Raw genomic sequence first — 21,521 nt, forward strand, 5'->3', positions numbered from 1 at the left:
AATGTTATTGCATTTTTAATTCCAAATCCCGCTTGTCCAGTGATGGAGTGCCATGATGTTTTGAATATATTTTGAAGTCAGGAAGCATGATGCCTCTAGTTTAGTTTTTCTTTCTCAAGATCACTTTGATACTCTGGGTCTTTTGTAGTTCCGTATGAAATTTAGGATTGTTTTTTCTATTTCTGTAAAAGAAAATGTCATTGGAATTTTGATAGAGATTGTATCTAATCTGTAGATTGCAGAGTATCAGAGGAATAACCATGTTCATCCGAAGGACGCTGTTTCTAGATGATGAAAAACATCTAAATCTCAAGATACGCGTAAGATTTGTATAAGAGAAGATAGAATGTTCTTCCCAGCTTTGAGTCAACATTGACTATCTGGGCCTTGAAGCAACAATGCGTCTGCCCAGTGCCTTGCAAAGCCAAATACTCTTCCAATCACTTGATTCTGTTTGCAGATCAGTTACCTGACCTCTTCTGTCATTCTGTGTGTCATAAGGATCTAAGTTTCCCAAGCCTCCCTCCTCTGTGAATTTTAGGGACATTCAGCCAAGAGGAAGAGGGTGGAGGTGGAGTTAAAGCCAGGGTATTTACCGTTCTCTCTCTGCTTCAGGTAGCACCTCCAGAGCCAGTTACAGCTCCCACTGGACTGCTCTTTCTCCTACTGTCCAAGCTTGCTGAGCAGATCCAACATGAATCCATTTTGCTGGGCAGCCCCAACTCCAAATCTCTGGTAACTTTCATCCCTTTGTTCTCCAAGCCTAAAGGATCGTAGTAACTTCTTGATGTTAATTTTTGGGCTGTCTCTTCCCTCCCCCACACCCTCCATTTGACTTCTTATTTCTTGCATCATCTGTGCATCCATTTACATGTATCAAATTTCCTGTTTGGAATATCTAGAGTGGTTTCTGTTTTCCTGGGAGGACTCCAAATCTTAAAGGCTCTTATAAAAATAATGCCAAGTTGAACAGTTTGAACAAGGACATCAAGGTCTCTTGGTGAACCATGAAGCAGTATAGGAATAACACAGCAATATGAGAGCTACTGTCTTTCACATTATGTTAGTTGTTAAGTATAGGGTTGCTTTGTGACACAATGATATGAAAAAACATTCTATTCCATATACCTGGCATTCCCTAGCGTTGTGCAGTTCACAGCATGGTCACCTGTGTCTAAGAAGCTTGGGTAGGTAGATACTACCCAAACATCATTTTTCTTGGTTAGTGACATTTGGTTATTAGTAGGACTAAAGCCAACTCTGAGAGATAGATAGAAAAAAAAAGTAATCTAAATAAAACTAATTTTCTCACATATAAAAGTGTGTAGGGTGAAGGATGCAAATGGAAAGTGCATGTCATATTATAAATGTATCCAGTAGGCAGTATGAAGACAGATTGTGAGGACCCATGGGAACAAAGAGCTGTTGAAGACGAACAAACAAGTTGTGTTTTTAAGTAGTTGTGAAACGGAAGTGGATTATTTCATTAACTGAAGTTAAACGGCAGCAACCAAAACCTCATAATGGAGCATTTTTTCAAAATTATCAACTACTTTGGTGATTTCAACATATTTCTTTTAAGATTTGACCGGTTTTTAAATTTTTATTTATTTGTCTATGGCTGTGCTGGGTCTTTGCTGCTGCGTGGGTTTTTCTCCCACTGTGGCAAGCAGGGGCTACACTCTAGTCGCGGTGTGCGGGCTTCTCATTGCAGAGCACAGGCTCTAGGGCAGGCAGGCTTCGGTATTTGCAGCCCCGGGTTCTAGAGCACAGGCTCAGTAGTTGTGGTGAATGGGCTTAGCTGCTCCACAGCATGTGGGATCTTCCTGGATCAGGGACTGATCGGGGACTGAACCAGTGTCTCCTGCATTGGCAGGTAGATTCTTCTCCACTGAGTCACCAGAGAAGCCCCTAAACAATTTTTAAAGTAAAGTAAAGTAAAGTAAAAAAAAAAAAAAAGATATAAATAAACCAATGTGCCTACAGACCCGTAGCCCACCGGGCTCCTCTGTCCTTGGGATTCTCCAGGCAAGAATACTGGAGTGGGTTGCCATGCCCTCCTCCAGGGGATCTTCCAGGCCCAGGGATCAAACCAGCGTCTCCTATGTCTCCTGCATTGGCAGGCGGGTTCTTTACCACTAGAGTCACCTGGGAAGCCTCAAATAAACCAATATTCAGTATTAAAAAATAAGTCTGTCCGGATGCAGTTCAGGGCTGGTATGGATCGTCATCTCCACAAAGTCCACAGCCACTCAGACAACTGGGTTCCTTCTAGTTCACCGATTTGCTGTGTCTCAAGTGTGAAACTTATTCCTACTATCCATGAAGCATGTCACTTCCAGACAGCAGACTGGAAGGAAAGACCAAAAAAAGCAGGAGGAGGGGCTAGGCAATGGGAAAATGCCAAATATCTCCTAAAGAAGATTTCAAATAGCTACCACATGGCACTTCTGCTTGGGTAACCTTTGGCCAGAACTTCCAAGAGTCGGGGTGAGAGGGCCTAGCTTGTTCCCTCTCTGGTTTCTGCTTATTTTTAAGGGGAAAAGATAAACAGTTCCCATAAGCTGATGCTGATGCTCTGACCTTGTATCTATAGAGACTTCTAAGACCTCCAAAGAAGGAAGAAATAGAGACTAAAACAGAAACCTAAACTCACAAACTTTGCGTATTAGATTTTACAGTTGTGGAAATTTAGGTAAAAATCACACAGATAGTTTATAAGAAATGTAAGATTGAAAACCAGGTTTTTTGATCCCTAGTTCAGTGACCTCTTTATGATGTATCACCTCACGGGGAAGACTGTTCTTTGTTTTCCCTGTGGCATGTCGTTCCGCCACTCATTCGTGTCTGACTCTTTGGGATCCCATGGACTGTAGCCTGGCAGGCTTCTCTACCCATGGAATTTTCTAGGCAAGAATACTGCAGTGGGTTGTCATTTCCTCCTCCAGGGGATCTCCCAACCCAGAGATAGAACCTGTGTCTCCTGTGGCTCCTGCCTTGGGCAGGTGGATTCTTTATCACTCAACCACCTGGGAAGCCCATAGCCACAAACTCAGCTGCAGGTCCTCTCCTCAGCTGGTGGGGTTTACTTTTCTATTCCTTGAGTCTGGGCAGGTATTGAACTTGCATTGGCCAAGAGAATACGGCAGAAGTGATACATGAATTTTAAGCCTAGGTCTCTGGAGACTTGCAGCTTCCCCTCTAGTTTTCTTGGAATCCAGTTGCCATGGGGCCTCTAGAGGAGTCCCATGGAGGAGATTAAAGATGCCTTGGTCAACAACCCCAGCCAACCACCAAATAGGTTAGTGAGACCATCCTGGACAAGGCAGCCTTGAGCTGCCATTTGAAACCAAACACATAAATGAGCACAGCTGACACTCTAACTGTACCTAATTTACCAAGCCAAAGAATGGAGAGACAATACAGTTTTTAAGGTACCAGATTTGGACATTGTTTACTATGGAACAACAAATAACTGGTATATTCCTTAATGAGCTAATCAATCATATTTCTTGTGGATTTTTTTTTAAGTTTCATAAAGGAAGACCACATAATGTGTTCCATTCTCCTATTCTCTGTTGTTCCAAGTGGGAAAATCATTGTTCACCAATCCTTTAAGCAAAACAGAATACTCACTGAGCATTAAATAGGACCAGTCCATGCTAAATGCTTTATAGCATTTGTGTTATTAAGACAGATCAATGCATAAGTGTGTGCTTCCTTGGTAGCTCAGCTGGTAAGGAATCTGCCTGCAATGTGGGAGACCTGGGTTCAATCCTTGGGTTGGGAAGATCCCCTGGAGAAGGGGAAGGCTATCCACTCCAGTATTCTGGCCTGGAGAATTCCAGTCCATGGGGTCGCAAAGAGTTGGACACAACTGAGTGACTTTTACTTTCACTTTTCATGTATAAGTATACTTCTCTCATTCTTCACATGATAAGAAAAGTCAAGTTCCTTGTCCTTGATCATGCAGCTAATGCAGTTGGTTTAATAAAGGAACTAGACTCCAAGTCCCAAGACCAATTGCCTTTATTCTCTCTTACAACTGTTCCCATAAAATCTTCTCTGTTTAGCTTTTTCATAACAACTGGGTGAAAATTTTCTCTTCTGGGTAAAATCTTGGGGAAGTCCAGTAGCTTTTCAGTTACTTTAGGTAATAAGAAGCACTCCAGTTATTTCTAGCTAATAACGAGGGCATTTTTGTCTACCCCCAAAACTTTGGGCTGTTGTTGCTTTCAAAAATTTTCCCCTTCCCAAGCTTGCATTTGCCTCGAGCTTCATGGCTACAGTGGCACATGCAGGTCATGGCCAGGCCCCTCTCTCTGCCTGTCTCCTTTCTAGCTTGCAGCTGCAGCTTTGGTTCCTTGCAGGCTGATGCTTGGGAAGGAAGGAGAAGTAAGGGATGGAAAAGGATTCACTTTTAATCTGGTGCTAGAGCCCTCTGGATGAGGCCGTTATCCAAAGCTGTCTCTCTTACGGACTCCTTTGTGGGCTCTTCAGAGTTATTTTCACTAAAACCACATGTCTCAAATCATCCAAACTGAGGACCTCCCTGGTGGCTCAGATGGTAAAGCACCTATCTACAATGAGGGAGACCTGGGTTCATGCTCTGGGTTGGGAAGATCCGCTGGAGAAGGAAATGGCAATCCACTCCAGTACTATTGCCTGGAAAATCCCATGGACAGAGGAGCCTGGTAGGCTATAGTCTATGGGATCGCAAAGAGTCAATCATGACTGAGCGACTTCACGACTTCACGACTTGGCTTAAGTAAGTAAGTCTAAGTGAAAGTCGCTCAGTCGTGTCCAACTCTTTGCAACCCCATGGAGTATAAAGTTCATGAAATTCTCCAGGCCAGAATACTGGAGTGGGCAGCCTTTCCCTTCTCCAGGGGGTCTTCCCAACCCAGGGATTGAACCCAGGTCTCCTGTATTTCATATGGTCTCTTTACCAGCTGAGCCACCAGAGAAGCCCCAGAATAATGGAGTGGGTAGCCTATCCTTTCCCCAGTGGATCTTCCTGACCCAGGAATTGTACTGGGGTCTCCTGCATTGCAGGTGGATTCTTTACCAACTGAGCTTCCTGCCCTTCCTGCCCTTTATTTTTAATTCCAAAGGTGCCTGTCCATCCTCTTCCTTCTGGGTGGGCCCTCTTCTTGCAGGAAGTCCTGCATCATGTACATTCCATATCAGCTCCTGGCCAGCTCCTTTCCATGGCATCCACAGAGCACAGATGGTGCCCTGAGTCTGTAACAGTGTGCCTGTGTCCACGGCAGTGTTCTTTGCTGTACAGGCATCCAGACAAATTCTTTTGTCTTTACAATGTTCAGACACATTGTTTGCTACTTCCTGACATTTCAAGTTCTTCAAATCATTCTCTGTTATCTCCATATTTGGCTCAAAGTGAGTGGTAAACATGATTCATGGTGAGGCAAGGAAAAACCCACAGTGTCTCCAAACTCTTTTTAGAGAAGACATTCTCAAATGCCTTCAACCTCTCAGCAAATTCTTAGCCTTGTCTGATATTCCATCAGGATCTGAGACAAACCAGAAGTGGAACAATCAGGTTCAGAATCTTTTATCCCTTACTGCACAGATGATCTGATATGATTGCATTGCTCTTGGAAACTCTGAAATGATATAAACAAACACACGCAAGTGGTGATAGCAGTCTTTGGTTGTTGGTCTACAATTTGCAAAGCGGTGTACAAAACACACCTTTCTTTATTTAGTCCTTATGGTAATCTGTCATGAAAGGTGTTGTTGTTCAATTGCTAAGTCCTGTCCAACTCTTTGTGACCTCATGGACCACAGCATACTAGGTTTCCTTGTCCTTCACTATCTCCTGGAGTTTGCTCAAACTCACATCCATTTTATTCAGTGATGCTATCAACCATCTCATCCTCTGTCATCCCCTTCTCTTCCTGCTCTCAATCTTTCCCAGCAACAGGGTCTTTTCAAATGAGTCAGTTCTTCACATCAGGTGAAGTATTGGAGCTTCAGCTTCCGCCTTCTTCTTCCTTCCCATGACAGCTCCAGCCCCAATCATGGAAGGTAAGATGATTTACAGGAATTAGAGGTACGGATTTATTAAGAGATTTTCCCAAGATTGCATGACTGTAACCAGTAGAACCCAGATTCAAATCAACTCCTGCGTGTGTAGAGCTAAAATTCCTGCTTTACAGTAGACCGCATCATTTCTATTGCAAAATACACTGAATGTATTTACTAAGGCTGTCAGGTGAAGAATGATAGAAGCAAGACAAACAGGGAGATGGGGGAGGTTAGACCACAGGAAAGATGTGACGTATTGAGATGTCAACCTCGCTGCCCTGCTGCTGGGAAGGAAAAAGGGAGAGAAGATCTAAACAGTCTGTCAACAGTTCCAGCTAAAGGCAGATCTTTAAAAATAAAGGAAACAGAAAGTTACAATCCAGGAAGCGATATTTTTTAGATGATGTTCTATGTGTGTGCATGTATGTGTTTCAATAGAGGTAAAGGGATTAACTGAATTTTAGGGAGAAACAAAGGAAGAAAAAGAGTAAAGGGAAGAGCTTCCCAGGTTGGAGATATGATTGTGATTCTCAATTTCAATTCAGAGTAAACTTCCCCTTTTGGGTGACAATACAGGTAATCAACAGCTAGTAAATGATATTGGTAGCAGATGCTCTAACTTAAGAATCAGGTGTCAGTAAAAAAAGATGCAGCCCACACATGCACATATGAGGCTGTAGCTGTATATAGACAGATATATCTACATGTATATCAACACACACACACACAATTGGGCATTACTCAGCCATTAAAAGGGCTTCCCTGGTGGCTCAGTGGTAAAGAATCGCCTGCAATACAGGAGACATGACTTGGATCCCTGGGTCAGGAAGATCCACTGGAGAAGCAACCTACTCCTGTATTCTTAACGTGGGAAATGCCACGGACAGAGGAGCCTGCTGGGCTACAGTCCATGGGGTTGCAAAAAGGTCGGATAAAACTTAGGGACTAAACAACAACAAAACAGCCATAAAAAACAGTGAAATATTGCCACTTGTGACAACATGGATGGAGGGTATCATGCTGAGTGAAATAAGTCAGAGATAGAAAGGTAAATACTGTATGATGTCATCTATATGCAGAATCTAAGAAACAAAACTAATGAATCAAACTTAACAAAACGGAAGAGTTATAAATGCAGAGAACAAACAGGTGCTTACCAGAGGAGAGGGGTTGGGAGGAAGAAAAAAAGTAGGTGAGGGAGATTAAAACATGCAAACTTCTAGCATAAGTCATGGTATGAAATGTACAGTGTAGGGAATATAGTAAATACCAATGTAATGTCTTTGTGTGGTGGCAGGTGGTAACTAGACTTGTCATGGTGATCATTTTTAAATGCATAGAAATATTGAATTATTATGTTGCAGAAAAGGAGCTAACATCATGTTGCAGGTCAGTTATACTTCAAAAACAAACTAATTTCAAAAGAGACTGAATTTCTGGTTGCCAGAGGCTGAGGTGAGGGAGGGAAACTGGATGAAAGTAGTCGAAAGGCACACACTTCCAGTTATAAGGTAGATAAGTATGAAAGGATGAGAAATATAATTAACACTGCCGCATGTTATATATAAAAATTGTTAGGAGAATAAAAAATCCTAAGAGTTCACCTCACAAGGCAAAATTTTGTTTCCAATTTCTGTATTTTTTCCTTGTCCTTTTATTTATTTTTAAAAAACTTTTTATTTTGTATTGGGGTATAGCTGATTAATAATGTGACAGTTTCGAGTGAACAGAGAAGGGACTCAGGTATAAACGTATCCATTCTCCCCCAACTCCCCTCCTGTCCAGGCTGCCACATCACACTGAGCGGAGTTCCATGCGCTATACTGCAGTTTCCTGCTGTTTTCATTCTGTATCTGTGATGTGAAATATTTTCTGCGCTATGCTCTACCAGGAAAGAAGGCTTTTCAAAATGCAGATTTCTGAACCCAGGTTAAAAGAAGCCAGCTACTTTGGAAGCCATCAGCTTCTTCCTCTCCAATAAGTGCTGAGAGTTGGGGGGATTCAAGTCTCAGCCATCTGCTGCACCAGCCATCTTTCACAGCAAACAAGGAATTAGGAAGTGAACAATGAAGCAGGAATGGTCCCAGATAGCTAGATGCATACGAAAGAATGATTTCACCAAGCCTGGACACTTATCTTCCCATACATAGAAGATCGCTAAATCTCTTCATGTGAGAGATTTAGGTTTTCTTACTTAACCTTTCAATATTCAGATTACCTGCCCCTTGCTGCAAACTTGTATATAACCTGGCTCCTCCCTTACCTCCTCAGAGTCAGCTGTCTCAGGATCACCTGAGATACTGTCTCCCAGGCCCAAGTCCTAACATTCCCACCAAATAAAACCAAACTCTCAACTTTTAGGTTGTGCGTATCTTTTTCCAGTTGACATATCTATATGAGATGATGGATATTTACTAAACTTGTTGTGATAATCATTTCATGACATACTTTAGTCAAATCATTATATTATACATCCTAAACTTAAGAGAGTACAATATGTCAGTTATGTATCAATAAAAACAAAACCAAAAAAAACTGGAAGTGGGGTTGCAGTGGGAACCAAGTCAGGGCATCCAGCCAGACAAAGGGGGTTGTTTGGACACCAAAGACGCCACTCACAGCTGACTGCTATCTATGCAAATTTTTCCAGGCTCTAAAGTTAGACACTGTTTTGTGTTGTCCCAGCCTATCAATAACTAATGTGGTTAAACCAGCTCTTGTGCTTACTATGATGGCAAGATACCTTTTAGCAATAACTACCAGGAAGCTCTGAACAAAATAAAGGTTTATTACTTACAAGAACTGGAAATTACATAGCATACCTGGGGCCACACGGTGAGGTTGAGATTAGGAAGAGAGAGAATGCAGAAGCTTGGGGTTCTGCTTTTATTGGGGTCAAGGGCGAGGGCTCACTCCTTGTTCTGGCTTGCTCTTTATTTGGTGAATTTAAAACATAAAAGGGAGAATTTAAAGCATGGGAGAGGAATAAAACAAGTAGCCCAAATGGTCAGTTGCTGAAATCAACCAGGATCTCTAATACAAGGTATCCTCAGTAGGGGAGGCGGCCTGGCCCTTTATCTATGGTTGGTGATAGTTGGCTTTGAAGTGGACATCACTTGAAATGGACACCTAGGCAATGTTAAGTCAGGCACTTGCATCACAAAAAAGGAATTACAAAAACTAAGAACTACCTGTAGGGATACCTTCTTCTGGAGCCTAGTTTCCTTGCCAACCCCTGGCAGCTTCATTCCATCTCTAGTTCTTGAACTCAACACAGCTTACTGATGACTTGGCCTCGATTTTGGAGTTTTTCTACTCATGTTTTCCAAAGGATCTCCACCATCTGTAATCCCCACTTATGGTCCACATGGGGTATTATCCAACCAGGGCTGCAGACTGAGAATAAAGCTGTCTGGGTGTGGAATAGACTATAGGACCTTTCCTGATTCTGCCGGCAATTGAAGATCCAAGGCATGAGTGTAAGCCTAAATTCTCACAGTTTGTACAAGTTTAAATCTGCATAATCAAGCTCAGTCAACCCTGAATACTCATTGGAAGGACTGATGCTGAAGCTGGGACTCCAACACTTGACCCACTTGATGTGAAAAGCCAACTCATTGGAAAAGACCTGATGCTGGGAAAGGTTGAGGGCAGGAGGAGAAGGGGGTGACAGAGGAGGTGATGGTTAGATAGCATCGCCGACTTGATGGACATGAATTTGAGCAAACTCTGGGAGATAGAGAAGGACAGGGAAGCCTGGCATGCTACATCCATGGGGTCACACAGTTAGATATAACTTAGTGACTGAACAACAAGAACAGCAAATCAGGATCAGGGATCAGCGGTGAAGGATGTGTGCTAGACCCTAAAGAGGGGACAGAGCCAAGAGTCAGCAGAGAACCAGAAGGAAATTAAGTGATCCAGGTCTAAATGAAATTGGGAAGTTTTGAAGAAAATGTTTTCTGTGGAAGTAGGGTGGCGTTTGCATGAGTGGACATGCTGGTGTGAAGTCTCACAGGTGAAGGGATTCCACGTCACCACATGTCCTGAGATGCCCTGCAGTGCCTGAGGGCAGAAAAAGAGCCACCATTTATGTGGCATAGAGTCTGTAGGCTTTCCTCACGTAGAAGGCTGACCCACTTAGATTCCTGCCATTTCTTTCCTGGATAGTTTTTGCTGGTTTCGCTTAGGTGTTAATATTTCTGCTACCACACAAGTGAACCAAACCCTCTCACACCAGCTAGAAAGTATGTGAGGTTTTCAATAAAGTAGGTGCAATGGTTTGGATTATTATTTGCTGCTGCTGCTGCTAAGTCGCTTCAGTCGTGTCCGACTCTGGGCGACCCCTGGACTGCAGCCCACAAGACTCCTCCATCCATGGGATTTTCTAGGCAAGAGTACTGGAGTGGGGTGCCATTGCCTTCTCCAGTGGATTATTATTTAGCTGATATTAATTATTCTCCCTCTCCTGTGGGCAAAGTATTCTCCTTCCTGGTCCATTGATGTTGACTTTGATCATATGATTAACTTTGACCAAATGCAGTTCAGTTCATTTCAGTCACTAGTCATGTCCGACTCTTTGCGACCCCATGAATCGCAGCATGCCAGGCCTCCCTGTCCATCACCAACTCCCGGAGTTCACTCAGACTCATATCCGTTGAGTCAGTGATGCCATCCAGCCATCTCATCCTCGGTTGTCCCCTTCTCTTCCTGCCCCCAATCCCTCCCAGCATCAGAGTCTTATCCAGTGAGTCAACTCTTCACATGAGGTGGACAAAGTACTGGAGTTTCAGTTTTAGCATCAGTCCTTCCAAAGAAATCCCAGGGTTGATCTCCTTCAGAATGGGCTGGTTGGATCTCCTTTCAGTCCAAGGGACTCTCAAGAGTCTTCTCCAACACCACACTTCAAAAGCATCAATTCTTCAGCGCTCAGCCTTCTTCACAGTCCAACTCTCACATCCATACATGACCACTGGAAAAACCATAGCCTTGACTAGACGGACCTTAGTCAGCAAAGTAATGTCTCTGCTTTTCAATATGCTATCTAGGTTGGTCATAACTTTTCTTCCAAGGAGTATGTGTCTTTTAATTTCATGGCTGCAATCACCATCTGCAGTGATTTTGGAGCCCAAAAAAATGAAGTCTGCCACTGTTTCCACTGTTTCCCCATCTATTTCCCATGAAGTGATGAGACCAGATGCCATGATCTTAGTTGTCTGAATGTTGAGCTTTAAGCCAACTTTTTCACTCTCCTCTTTCACTTTCATCTAGAGGCTTTTTAGTTCCTCTTCACTTTCTGCCATAAGGGTGGTGTCATCTGCATATCTGAGGTTATTGATACTTCTCCCAGCAATCTTGATTCCAGCTTGTGTTTCTTCCATTCCACCGTTTCTCATGATGTACTCTGAATATAAGTTAAATAAGCAGAGTGACAATATACACCCTTGATGTACTCCTTTTCCTATTGGGAACCAGTCTGTTGTTCCATGTCCAGTTCTAACTGTTGCTTCCTGACCTGCATACAGATTTCTCAAGAGGCAGGTCAGGTGGTCTGGTATTCCCATCTCTCTCAGAATTTTCCACAGTTTATTGTGATCCACACAGTCAAAGTCTTTGGCATAGTCAATAAAGCAGAAATGGATGTTTTTCTGGAACTCTCTTGCTTTTTCCATGATCCAGCGGATGTTGGCAATTTGATCTCTGGTTCCTCTGCCTTTTCTAAAACCAGCTTGAACATCAGAGAGTTCACGGTTCACATATTGCTGAAGCCTGGCTTGGAGAATTTTGAGCATTATTTTACTAGCATGTGAGATGAGTGCAATTGTGCGGTAGTTTGAGCATTCTTTGGCATTGCCTTTCTTTGGGATTGGAATGAAAATGGACCTTTTCCAGTCCTGTGGCCATTGCTGAGTTTTCCAAATCTGCTGGTATATTGAGTGCAGCACTTTCACAGCATCATCTTTCAGGATTTGAAACAGCTCCACTGGAATTCCATCACCTCCACTTTGTTCGTAGCGATGCTTTCCAAGGCCCACTTGACTTCACATTCCAGGATGTCTGGTTCTAGATTAGTGATCACACCATCATGATTATCTTGGTCGTAACGATCTTTTTTGTACAGTTCTTCTGTGTATTCTTGCCACCTCTTCTTAATATCTTCTACTTCTGTTAGGTCCAGACCATTTCTGTCCTTTATCGAGCCCATCTTTACATGAAATGTTCCCTTGGTATCCGTAATATTCTTGAAGAGATCTCTAGTCTTTCCCATTCTGTTGTTTTCCTCTATTTCTTTGCATTGATCACTGAAGAAGGCTTTCTTATCTCTTCTTGCTATTCTCTGGAACTCTGCATTCAGATGCTTATATCTTTCCTTTTCTCCTTGGCTTTTTGCTTCTCTTCTTTTCACAGCTATTTGTAAAGCCTCCCCAGACAGCCATTTTGCTTTTTTGCATTTCTTTTCCATGTGGATGGTCTTGATCCCTGTCTCCTGTACAAATATCATGAACCTCATTCCATAGTTCATCAGGCACTCTATCTATCAGATCTAGGCCCTTAAATCTATTTCTCACTTCCACTGTATAATCATAAGGAATTTGATTTAGGTCATACCTGAATGGTCTAATGGTTTTCCCTACTTTCTTCAATTTGAGTCTGAATTTCATATTAAGGAGTTCATGATCTGAGCCACAGTTAGCTCCTGGTCTTGTTTTTGTTGACTGTATAGAGCTTCTCCATCTTTGGCTGCAAAGAATATAATCAATCTGATTTTGGTGTTGACCATCTGGTGATGCCCATGTGTAGAGTCTTCTCTTGTGTTGTTGGAAGAGGATGTTTGCTATGACCAGTGCATTTTCTTGGCAAAACTCTATTAGTCTTTGCCCTGCTTCAATCCGCATTCCAAGGCCAAATTTGCCTGTTACTCCAGGTGTTTCTTGACTTGCTATTTTTGCATGCCAGTCCCCTATAATGAAAAGGACATCTTCTTTGGGTGTTAGTTCTAAAAGGTCTTGTAGGTCTTCATAAAACCGTTCAACTTCAGCTTCTTCAGCATTACTGGTTGGGGCATAGACTTGGATTCCTGTGATATTGAATTGTTTGCCTTGGAGACAAACAGAGATCATTCTGTCGTTTTTGAGATTGCATCCAAGTACTGCATTTCGGACTCTTTTGTTGACCATGATGGCTACTCCATTTCTTCTGAGAGATTCCTGCCCACAGTAGTAGATATAATGGTCATCTGAGTTAAATTCACCCATTCCAGTCCATTTTAGTTCACTGAGTCCTAGAATGTCAATGTTCACCCTTGCCATCTCTTGTTTGACCACTTCCAATTTGCCTTGATTCGTGGACCTGACATTCCAGGTTCCTATGCAATATTGCTCTTTACAGCATCGGACCTTGCTTCTATCACCAGTCACATTCACAGCTGGGTATTGTTTTTGCTTTGGCTTCATCCCTTCATTCTTTCTAGAGTTATTACTCCACTGATCACCAGTAGCATATTGGGCACCTACTGATCTGGGGAGTTCCTCTTTCAGTATCCTATCATTTTGCCTTTTCATACTGTTCATGGGGTTCTCAAGGCAAGAATACTGAAGTGGTTTGCCATTCCCTTCTCCAGTGGACCACATTCTGTCAGACCTCTCCACCATGACCTGCCCATCTTGGGTTGCCCCACGGGCATGGCTTAGTTTCATTGAGTTAGACAAGGCTGTGGTCCTAGTGTGATTAGATTGACTAGTTTTCTGTGAGTATGGTTTCAGTGTGTCTGCCCTCTGATGCCTTCTTGCAACACCTACCATCTTACTTGGGTTTCTCTTACCTGGGCGTGGGGTATCTCTACACAGCTGCTCGAGCAAAGCACAGTTGCTGCTCTTTACCTTGGATGAGGGGCATCTCCTTACTGCCGCCCTTCCTGACCTTCAACGTGGGATAGCTCCTCTAAGCCCTCCTACGCCCGAGCAGCCACTGCTCCTCAGGTTCCTCCTCCTGGCCGCTGCCCCTGGCTTCTGGTGAGGGGTGGCTCCTCAGGGCCACCGCCCCTGGCCTCGGGTGCGAGGTGGCTTCTCCCGGTCGCCCCTGACCTCGGACATGGGGTAGCTCTTCCCGGCTGCCGCCCCTGACCTCGGACTTGGGTAGCTCCTCTCAGCCAAAGGAACCCTGACAAACCTGAGTCTTAATTGTTGTTATTGTTTAGTCATTAAGCCGTGCATTGTAACCCCCATGGACTGTAGCTCACCAGGCTCCTCTGTCCTTGGGATTTCTCAGGCAAGAATACTGGAGTGGGTTGCCATTGTCTTCTCTAAGATCCCTGCAATCTTCCCAACCTAGGGATTGAACCACATCTCCTGCATTACAGGCATGTTCTTTACCACTGAGCCACCCACCTGGGATGCCCGAGTCTTAATGGCTTGCATGGTTTGGTTGAACCTTGCACTCCAGTGATTCTTTATGGGAAAACACGGCCTGCTTAGCTTCTGCCCCTTCAGCCTGGGCCCTGGAAGAAACACACGCAGCAGACTTACAGAAACATTTAGCCCAGATCCAGGCCCTTCCCAAATGCAGCCCAAAGCACAGATGAGCATGGCTTACATCAGCAGAGACACACCAGATCTTTGAACATGAGGACAAATGCTTGTTTTTGCAACCACTGAATTTTGCATGATTTGTTATCAGGCATTATTATAGCGTTAGTTGACTAAGACAGTAGACTTAGCAAGATCTTATGCAAATTCTTTTTGAGGACACATATATTGAATTGAAAGCTGTGTTGATTAGAGTCTCCTGCATCCAGAGTATTGCCCTGGACATCTGTTGAATTGCGAAGAAGAGAGTGGTGCACACATGCTAAGTCGCTTCAGTCATGTCTGACTCTTTGTGACCCCATAGACGGTAGCCTACCAGGCTCCTCTGTCCATGGGATTCTCCAGGCAAGGATACTGGTGTCGGTTGCCATTTCCTTCTCCAGGGGATCTTCCTGACCCAAGGATCGAGCCTGCATCTCTTTTGTCTCCTGCACTGGGAGGCAGGTTCTTTACCACTAGTGCCACTAAAAAGCCTGAAGAGAGTGGCAGCTTGGAGTAGATACCAAGAAAAGTGAGGATGAGGATCCCCCTTTTGAGGTGTGTCAACTTACACGTTACAAACTTCAGGCTTTGGGGTGTTACCTTCAGGTTTTTGCCATATTCAATACCAACCAAACTATTACTGTTAAATATATTTTGGTTGATTTACTATTTTATTTGAATAGGGATTATGTATTCTAAAGTGAAAAGTGAAAGTGAAAGTTGCTCAGTCATGTCCAACTCTTTGCGACACCATGGACTGTATAGTCCATGGAATTCTCCAGGCCAGAATACTGGAGTAAGTAGCTGTTCCCTTCTCTGGGGAATCTTCCCAACCCAGGGATCAAACCCAGGTCTCCTGCATTGCAGGCAGAGTCTTTACCAGCTGAGCCACCAGGGAAGCTGAAGAATATTGGAGTGGGTAGCCTATCCCTTCTCCAGCAGATCTTCCTGACCCGGGAACTAAACCGGGGTCTCCTGCATTGCAGGTGGGTTCTTTACCAGCTGAGCCACCAGGGAAGCTATGTATTCTGCTGCTGCTGCTGCTAAGTCGCTTCAGTCGTGTCTGACTCTGTGCGACCCCATGGACTGTGGCCTACCAGACTCCTCTGTCCATGGGATTTTCCAGGCAAGAGTATTGGAGTGGGTCACCATTGTCTTCTCCATATGTATTCTAATCATACCTATAAAAGAAAAAATATGTATACAAATTAAAATACTAAGAGCATTCCATCTACTTGCCACTTAAATTGTTTTAAAAGCCATAAATTCTTCTTTACCAAATGTGATCCTCAACTCTCAATAATGGCTTTTTTTTTTTTTTTTGAAAGAACAGTTCAAAATGCTCCAAACTGATCCAGGAATGTGTTTCTTCCTTGTCTTATCAAACTCCTCAGCATTGCCTACAACAAGTCTTTCTCTGGCTCATTCAGAAACAAGTTTATTGCCCCTTAGGAGGTAGCTTCTTAGTTGCTAATATCAAAATCAAGCAGTCTTCGGAGATAATTGCCACTGATGGATACACCTGAGAGTGCCATCATGTGTAGACAAATGGCGCATTCCTGATTTTGATACCTTAACCATTGTGGATGGTGGCTGATTGCATACACACAACAAAGACCACGGTTTTCCAAAGATTAGATGTTTGAGTGTTTGGAGAATAACATCCCTCAAGGCAGTCACAGAATAAAGTCAGGTCAGCAAGGATAGATAGTTCAAAGAGTTTAAACAAAAGACTGACTAGGAAGAGATTTCCAAACACTAAATCTTAGTGACTAAGAGATTTAATTGTTAAGGCTTTGGTTCCATTCCCAGCTCTGATAATTATTGACTTTACAACTCTGGGTAAGTTTATTGTACTGGATAAGGGACTGGCAAACCACTTCAGTATTCTTGCCTTGAGACCCCATGAACAGTATGAAAAGGCAAAAAGATAGGACACTGAAAGATGAACTCTCCTGGTCAGTAGGTCCCTTATGATTATACAGTGGAAGTGAGAAATAGATTTAAGGGACTAGATCTGATAGACAGAGTACCAGATGAACTATGGATGGAGGCTTGTGACATTGCACAGGAGACAGGGATCAAGATCACCCCCCCAAAAAAAGAAATGCAAAAAAGCAAAATGGCTATCTGAGGAGGCTTTACAAATAGCTGTGAAAAGAAGAGAAACGAAAGGCAAAGGAAAGAAGGAAAGACACACCCATCTGAGTGCAGAGTTCCAAAGAACAGCCAAGGAGCCGTAAGAAAGCCTTCCTCAGTGATCAACGCAAAGAAATAGAGGGAAACAATAAAATGGGAAAGACTAGAGATCTCTTCAAGAAAATCAGAGATACCAAGGGAACATATCATGCAAAGATGGGCTCGATAAAGGACAGAAATGGTCTGGACCTAACAGAAGCAGAAGATCTTAAGAAGAGGAGGCAAGAATACACAGAAGAACTGTACAAAAAAGATCTTCGTGACCCAGATAATCACAATGGTGTGATCAATCACCTAGAGCCAGATATCCTGGAATGTGAAATCAAGTGGACCTTAGGAAGCATCACTACAAGCAAAGCCAGTGGAGGTGATGGAATTCCAGTGGAGCTGTTTCAAATCCTGAAAGATGATCCTGTGAAAGTGCTGCACTAAATATGCCAGCAAATTTGGAAGAGTCAGCAGTGGCCACAGGACTGGAAAAGGTCCATTTTCATTCCAATCCCAAAGAAAGGCAATGCCAAAGAATGCTCAAAATACTGCACAATTGCACTCATCTCACATGCTAGTAAAGTAATGCTCAAAATTCTCCAAGCCAGGCTTCAGCAATATGTGAACAGTGAACTTCCAGATGTTCAAGCTGGTTTTAGAAAAGGCAGAGGAACCAGAGATCAAATTGCCAACACCCGCTGGATCATCGAAAAAGCAGGAGAGTTCCAGAAAAACATCCATTTCTGCTTTATTGACTATGCCAAAGCCTTTGACTGTATGGATCACAACAGACTGTGGAAAATTCTGAGAGAGATGGGAATACCAGACCACCTGACCTGCCTCTTGAGAAATCTGTATGCAGGTCAGGAAGCAACAGTTAGAACTGGACATGGAACAACAGACTGGTTCCAAATAGGAAAAGGAGTACGTCAAGGCTGTATATTGTCACCCTGCTTAATTAACTTATATGCAGAGTACATCATGAGAAATGCTGGGCTAGATGAAGCACAGGCTGGAGTCAAGATTGCCGGGAGAAATATCAATAACCTCAGATATGCAGATGATAGCACCCCTATGGCAGAAAGTGGAGAACTAAAGAGTCTCTTGATGAAAGTGAAGGAGGAGAGTGTAAAAGCTGGCTTAAAGCTCAACATTCAGAAAACTCGGATCATGGCATCTGGTCCCATCACTTCATATCAAGTAAATGGGGAAACAGTGGAAACAGTGGCAGACTTTATTTTTCTGGGCTCGAAAACCACAGCAGATGGTGACTGAAGCCATGAAATTAAAAGACACTCCTTGGAAGAAAAGTTATGACCAATCTAGACAGTATATTAAAAAGCAGAGACATTACTTTGCCAGCAAATGTCCTAGTCAAGGGCTGGTTTTTTTCCATCAGTTATGTATGGATGTGAGAGTTGGACTATAAAGAAAGCTGAGCACTGAAAAATTGATGCTTTTGAACTGTGGTGTTGGAGAAGTCTTGAGAGTCCCTTGGACTGCAAGGAGATCCAACCAGTCCATCCTAAAGGAAATCAGTCCTGAATATTCATTGGAAGGACTGATGCTGAAGCTGCTGCTGCTGCTGCTGCTAAGTTGCTTCAGTTGTGTCCAACTCTGTGTGACCCCATAGATGGCAGCCCACCAGGCTCCTCTGTCCCTGGGATTCTCCAGGCAAGAATACTGGAGTGGGTTGCCATTTCCTTCTCCAATGCATGCATGCATGCTAAGTCACTGATGCTGAAGCTGAAGCTCCAGTATTTTGGCCACCTGATGTGAAGAACTAACTCATTTGAAAAGACCCTGATGTTTGGAAAGATTGAGGGAGGGAAGAGAAGGGGACGACAGAGGATGAGATGGTTGGATGGCATCACCGACTCAATGGACATGAGTTTGAGTAAAGTCCGGGAGTGGTGATGGACAGGGAGACCTGGTGTGCTGCAGTCCACGAGGTCACAAAGAGTTGGACACAACTGAGCGACTGAACTGAACTGACCAAAGTTTACTGTACTTCCCATGTAGCTCAGTTTTCTCATCTATAAGATGCGGGGGTGGGGGGGGTGGGGGGGGTGGGGAAAGATCTTATCTCCCTCATGGAATTACTGTGAAGACTGAATGGGAACATATATGGAAACAAAGTGTTCATTGTAGCCCCTAAATGATAGGAAGTGCTCAGTAAAAACTGTTCTGAATGTGGCTGCTATGATTTTTTACATCATTATAGTATCAAACAAAAGATCCTGGGATTGAAATGCACAGAACCATGAAAGCAATCCGGAGGTAGTGTCAGTGAAGATAAGTGAGCGTCTGTTCCCTGGGCTTTGCGTTGGTTGTGAGCTGGAGCTGCCTTGCCTTGGAGTTCAGTCGGGGGGTGTGGAGGGAGGGGGCGTGGCCAGGGAGGCGTGGATGCTGGTGATGATGCAAGGTGGAAGATAAGGTGCTTTAGACTCCAGAGGCAGCAGCCAGAACAGAGGCTTCTCCGCCTTCACTAAGGCAGCGGGATGGGGAGGGCTGGCCTGGCAGCCTTATCTCTGAGGTTGGCCCGGAGCCTAAGTGGCTGTTTATAGGGCTGGTTATAGGGCACGCTTGTGCCTCAGCTTGCTCTTATCTAATCTGAATTGTCCTTGTTATCATTTCCTCGAGAAACTGCAGCCCAGAGGACTTGGTTGGTGGAAAAAGATCGGGGAGGGGGGTAGGTGTGAAAGAAGCTAGAAGTCCATCTGTAGAGAATCGGATTTGGGGGGAAGGGAAGGGAACAGAGAAAGCATGGTGGATTTGTATCTAAACAGACCAAAACCTCTCAAAGTCCTGAGTCATCATTTTGTTCTCAATCCTGAACCTGCTGGCATGACTGTTCTGCAGGTGTGCTCAGGCATTCAGTTGTCTGACTGTGAACCCACGGACTATAAGAGCCAGCCAGGCTCCTCTGTCTGTGGGATTTTCCAGGCAAGCGTACAGCAGTGGGTTGCAATTTCCTCCTCCAGGGGATCTTCCTAACCCAGGGATTGAACCTGCATCTTGCGTCTCCTTGCATTGGCAGGCTAATTCTTCACCACTGAGCCAGCTAGGAAGCCCCCTAATATAGACAGATGAATTTTAAGACTCAACTCAGTGGATCACTGTTCTCTTAGACATTCAGAAAAAAAATGGGGAGGCTCATATGTGGCTGCTATGCACTGATTCCCACCCCATTCCACCCCACCCCACCCCCATTTAATTGGTTTCCATGACTTTGTTTTCCTCTGTAGATGTTTTCTTTCCATGTGTTCTCCCCTCTGCCCTCACCCAGCGCTAGGCCTCTCTATATCACTCCTGTTCCATAGCACCAGCACTGTGTCTCTTGTCTTTTATCAATCCAGAATCCTAGCGCCAGCCATTTGTAGGGGTTATTTTCATCATGTCATACTCTTCCTCAAAAGCCTTTGGTCACTTTTTTTCTGACGTTGAAGTTGTGACTTTTCTTCAAAGCTTTCATGATGCTTTACAATATGGTGTCCGTCAACATAGGAACTTTATTCCTCATCTCCAGCCGTGGAGCTGACCGTCCACATTCCAACAAATATACCATAAAGTCACTTCAGTTGCAAAGTCACTTCAGTCATATCAGACTATTTGCAACCCTATGGACTGTAGCCCACCAGGCTCCTCTGTGTGTGGGATTCTCCAGGCAAGAATATTGGAGTGGGTTGCCATACAAGGCAACTGGGTAATAGCATAAGAGGGTCAGTCATGCCTCTCTCAACTGGGAAAAAAAATGCACACCTCGAAAGTTGAGAATTATGTTTTATCTGGTGGACTTAATGAGGACTTAAGTCCAGGGTACAGCCTCTTAGATAGCTCTGAGGGACTGTTCCAAAGACGTCATGGAGGAGCCAGGTTATATAAGAGTTGCTGGAAAAATAGCAACAACAAAAAAGGTAGTAGAATATCAAAAGTATCTTAGTCACCCAGTTGCGCCTGACTCATTGTGACCCTATGGACTGTAGCTCACCAGGCTCCTCTGTCCATGGAATTCTCCAGATAAGAATACAGAAGTGGGTGGCCATTCTTTCTCCAGCGGATCTTCCCGACCCAGGGATCGAACCTAGGTCTCCTGCATTGCAGGTGGATTCTTTACCACTGAGCTACCTGGGAAGCCCATCAAAAGATTACTGCTAATTAAAGAAAAAACCATACATCTCAAGTTCATGACTTTAATGCTTGTCTATGTATGGGAAGATGCAGTCGTCAGGACTTATTGACATTATTCCTTTGATATGTACTGTACTATCTAGGGCCAGTATCCTATTTTTCCTCCATCCTGAATCCTCTCAGCATGCACTGTTGGGGCAGCTGCAGTGGCTGACGGCTTGATGGCTGAAGCATCCTTTGCTTTCCGATATGACAGGTGACATTCTTTGTCCACACTTCATTCTTTGTGGAAGGATGTGAGACCAGGTGAGGTATTCAAAGGGAAATGTCATCCTCATTTTCCAAATGGTGAAACTTACCTGCCTGAGCGTTTAAGTGGTCATTCACAGGCACAGAGCTAGTAATGAGCAGGTTAGGGTCTCCTGGCTTGTCGTTCTTTTTCCTGGACTGTCCTGCCTGCATCCTGCAGGGCTGTGACACCCCCAGGGAAGCCATTAAGCATGCTTGGGAGCAGAGGGAATGGGCATGGAGCTGGAAGGCCTCCCAGGGGAGGGGACATTTGACCTGAGAATTAAAAGGCTCAAG

General features: G+C 43.9%; 1 protein-coding gene across 1 annotated transcript in view; it reads left to right on the top strand.

Annotated features, from left to right (window-relative positions):
• Nucleotides 261-21,521, top strand: part of KEL (Kell blood group, metallo-endopeptidase) — a 47,855-nt gene continuing 26,594 nt past the window's right edge. Inside the window, exons 1-2 of the mRNA XM_005679618.2 lie at nucleotides 261-320; nucleotides 616-735. Coding sequence (XP_005679675.2) covers nucleotides 261-320; nucleotides 616-735 — 180 coding nt within the window. The remainder of the gene's footprint in view (nucleotides 321-615; nucleotides 736-21,521) is intronic.

The sequence above is a fragment of the Capra hircus genome, chromosome 4 (genome assembly GCF_001704415.2).
Source record: "Capra hircus breed San Clemente chromosome 4, ASM170441v1, whole genome shotgun sequence".
Classification (NCBI taxonomy): domain Eukaryota; kingdom Metazoa; phylum Chordata; class Mammalia; order Artiodactyla; family Bovidae; genus Capra; species Capra hircus.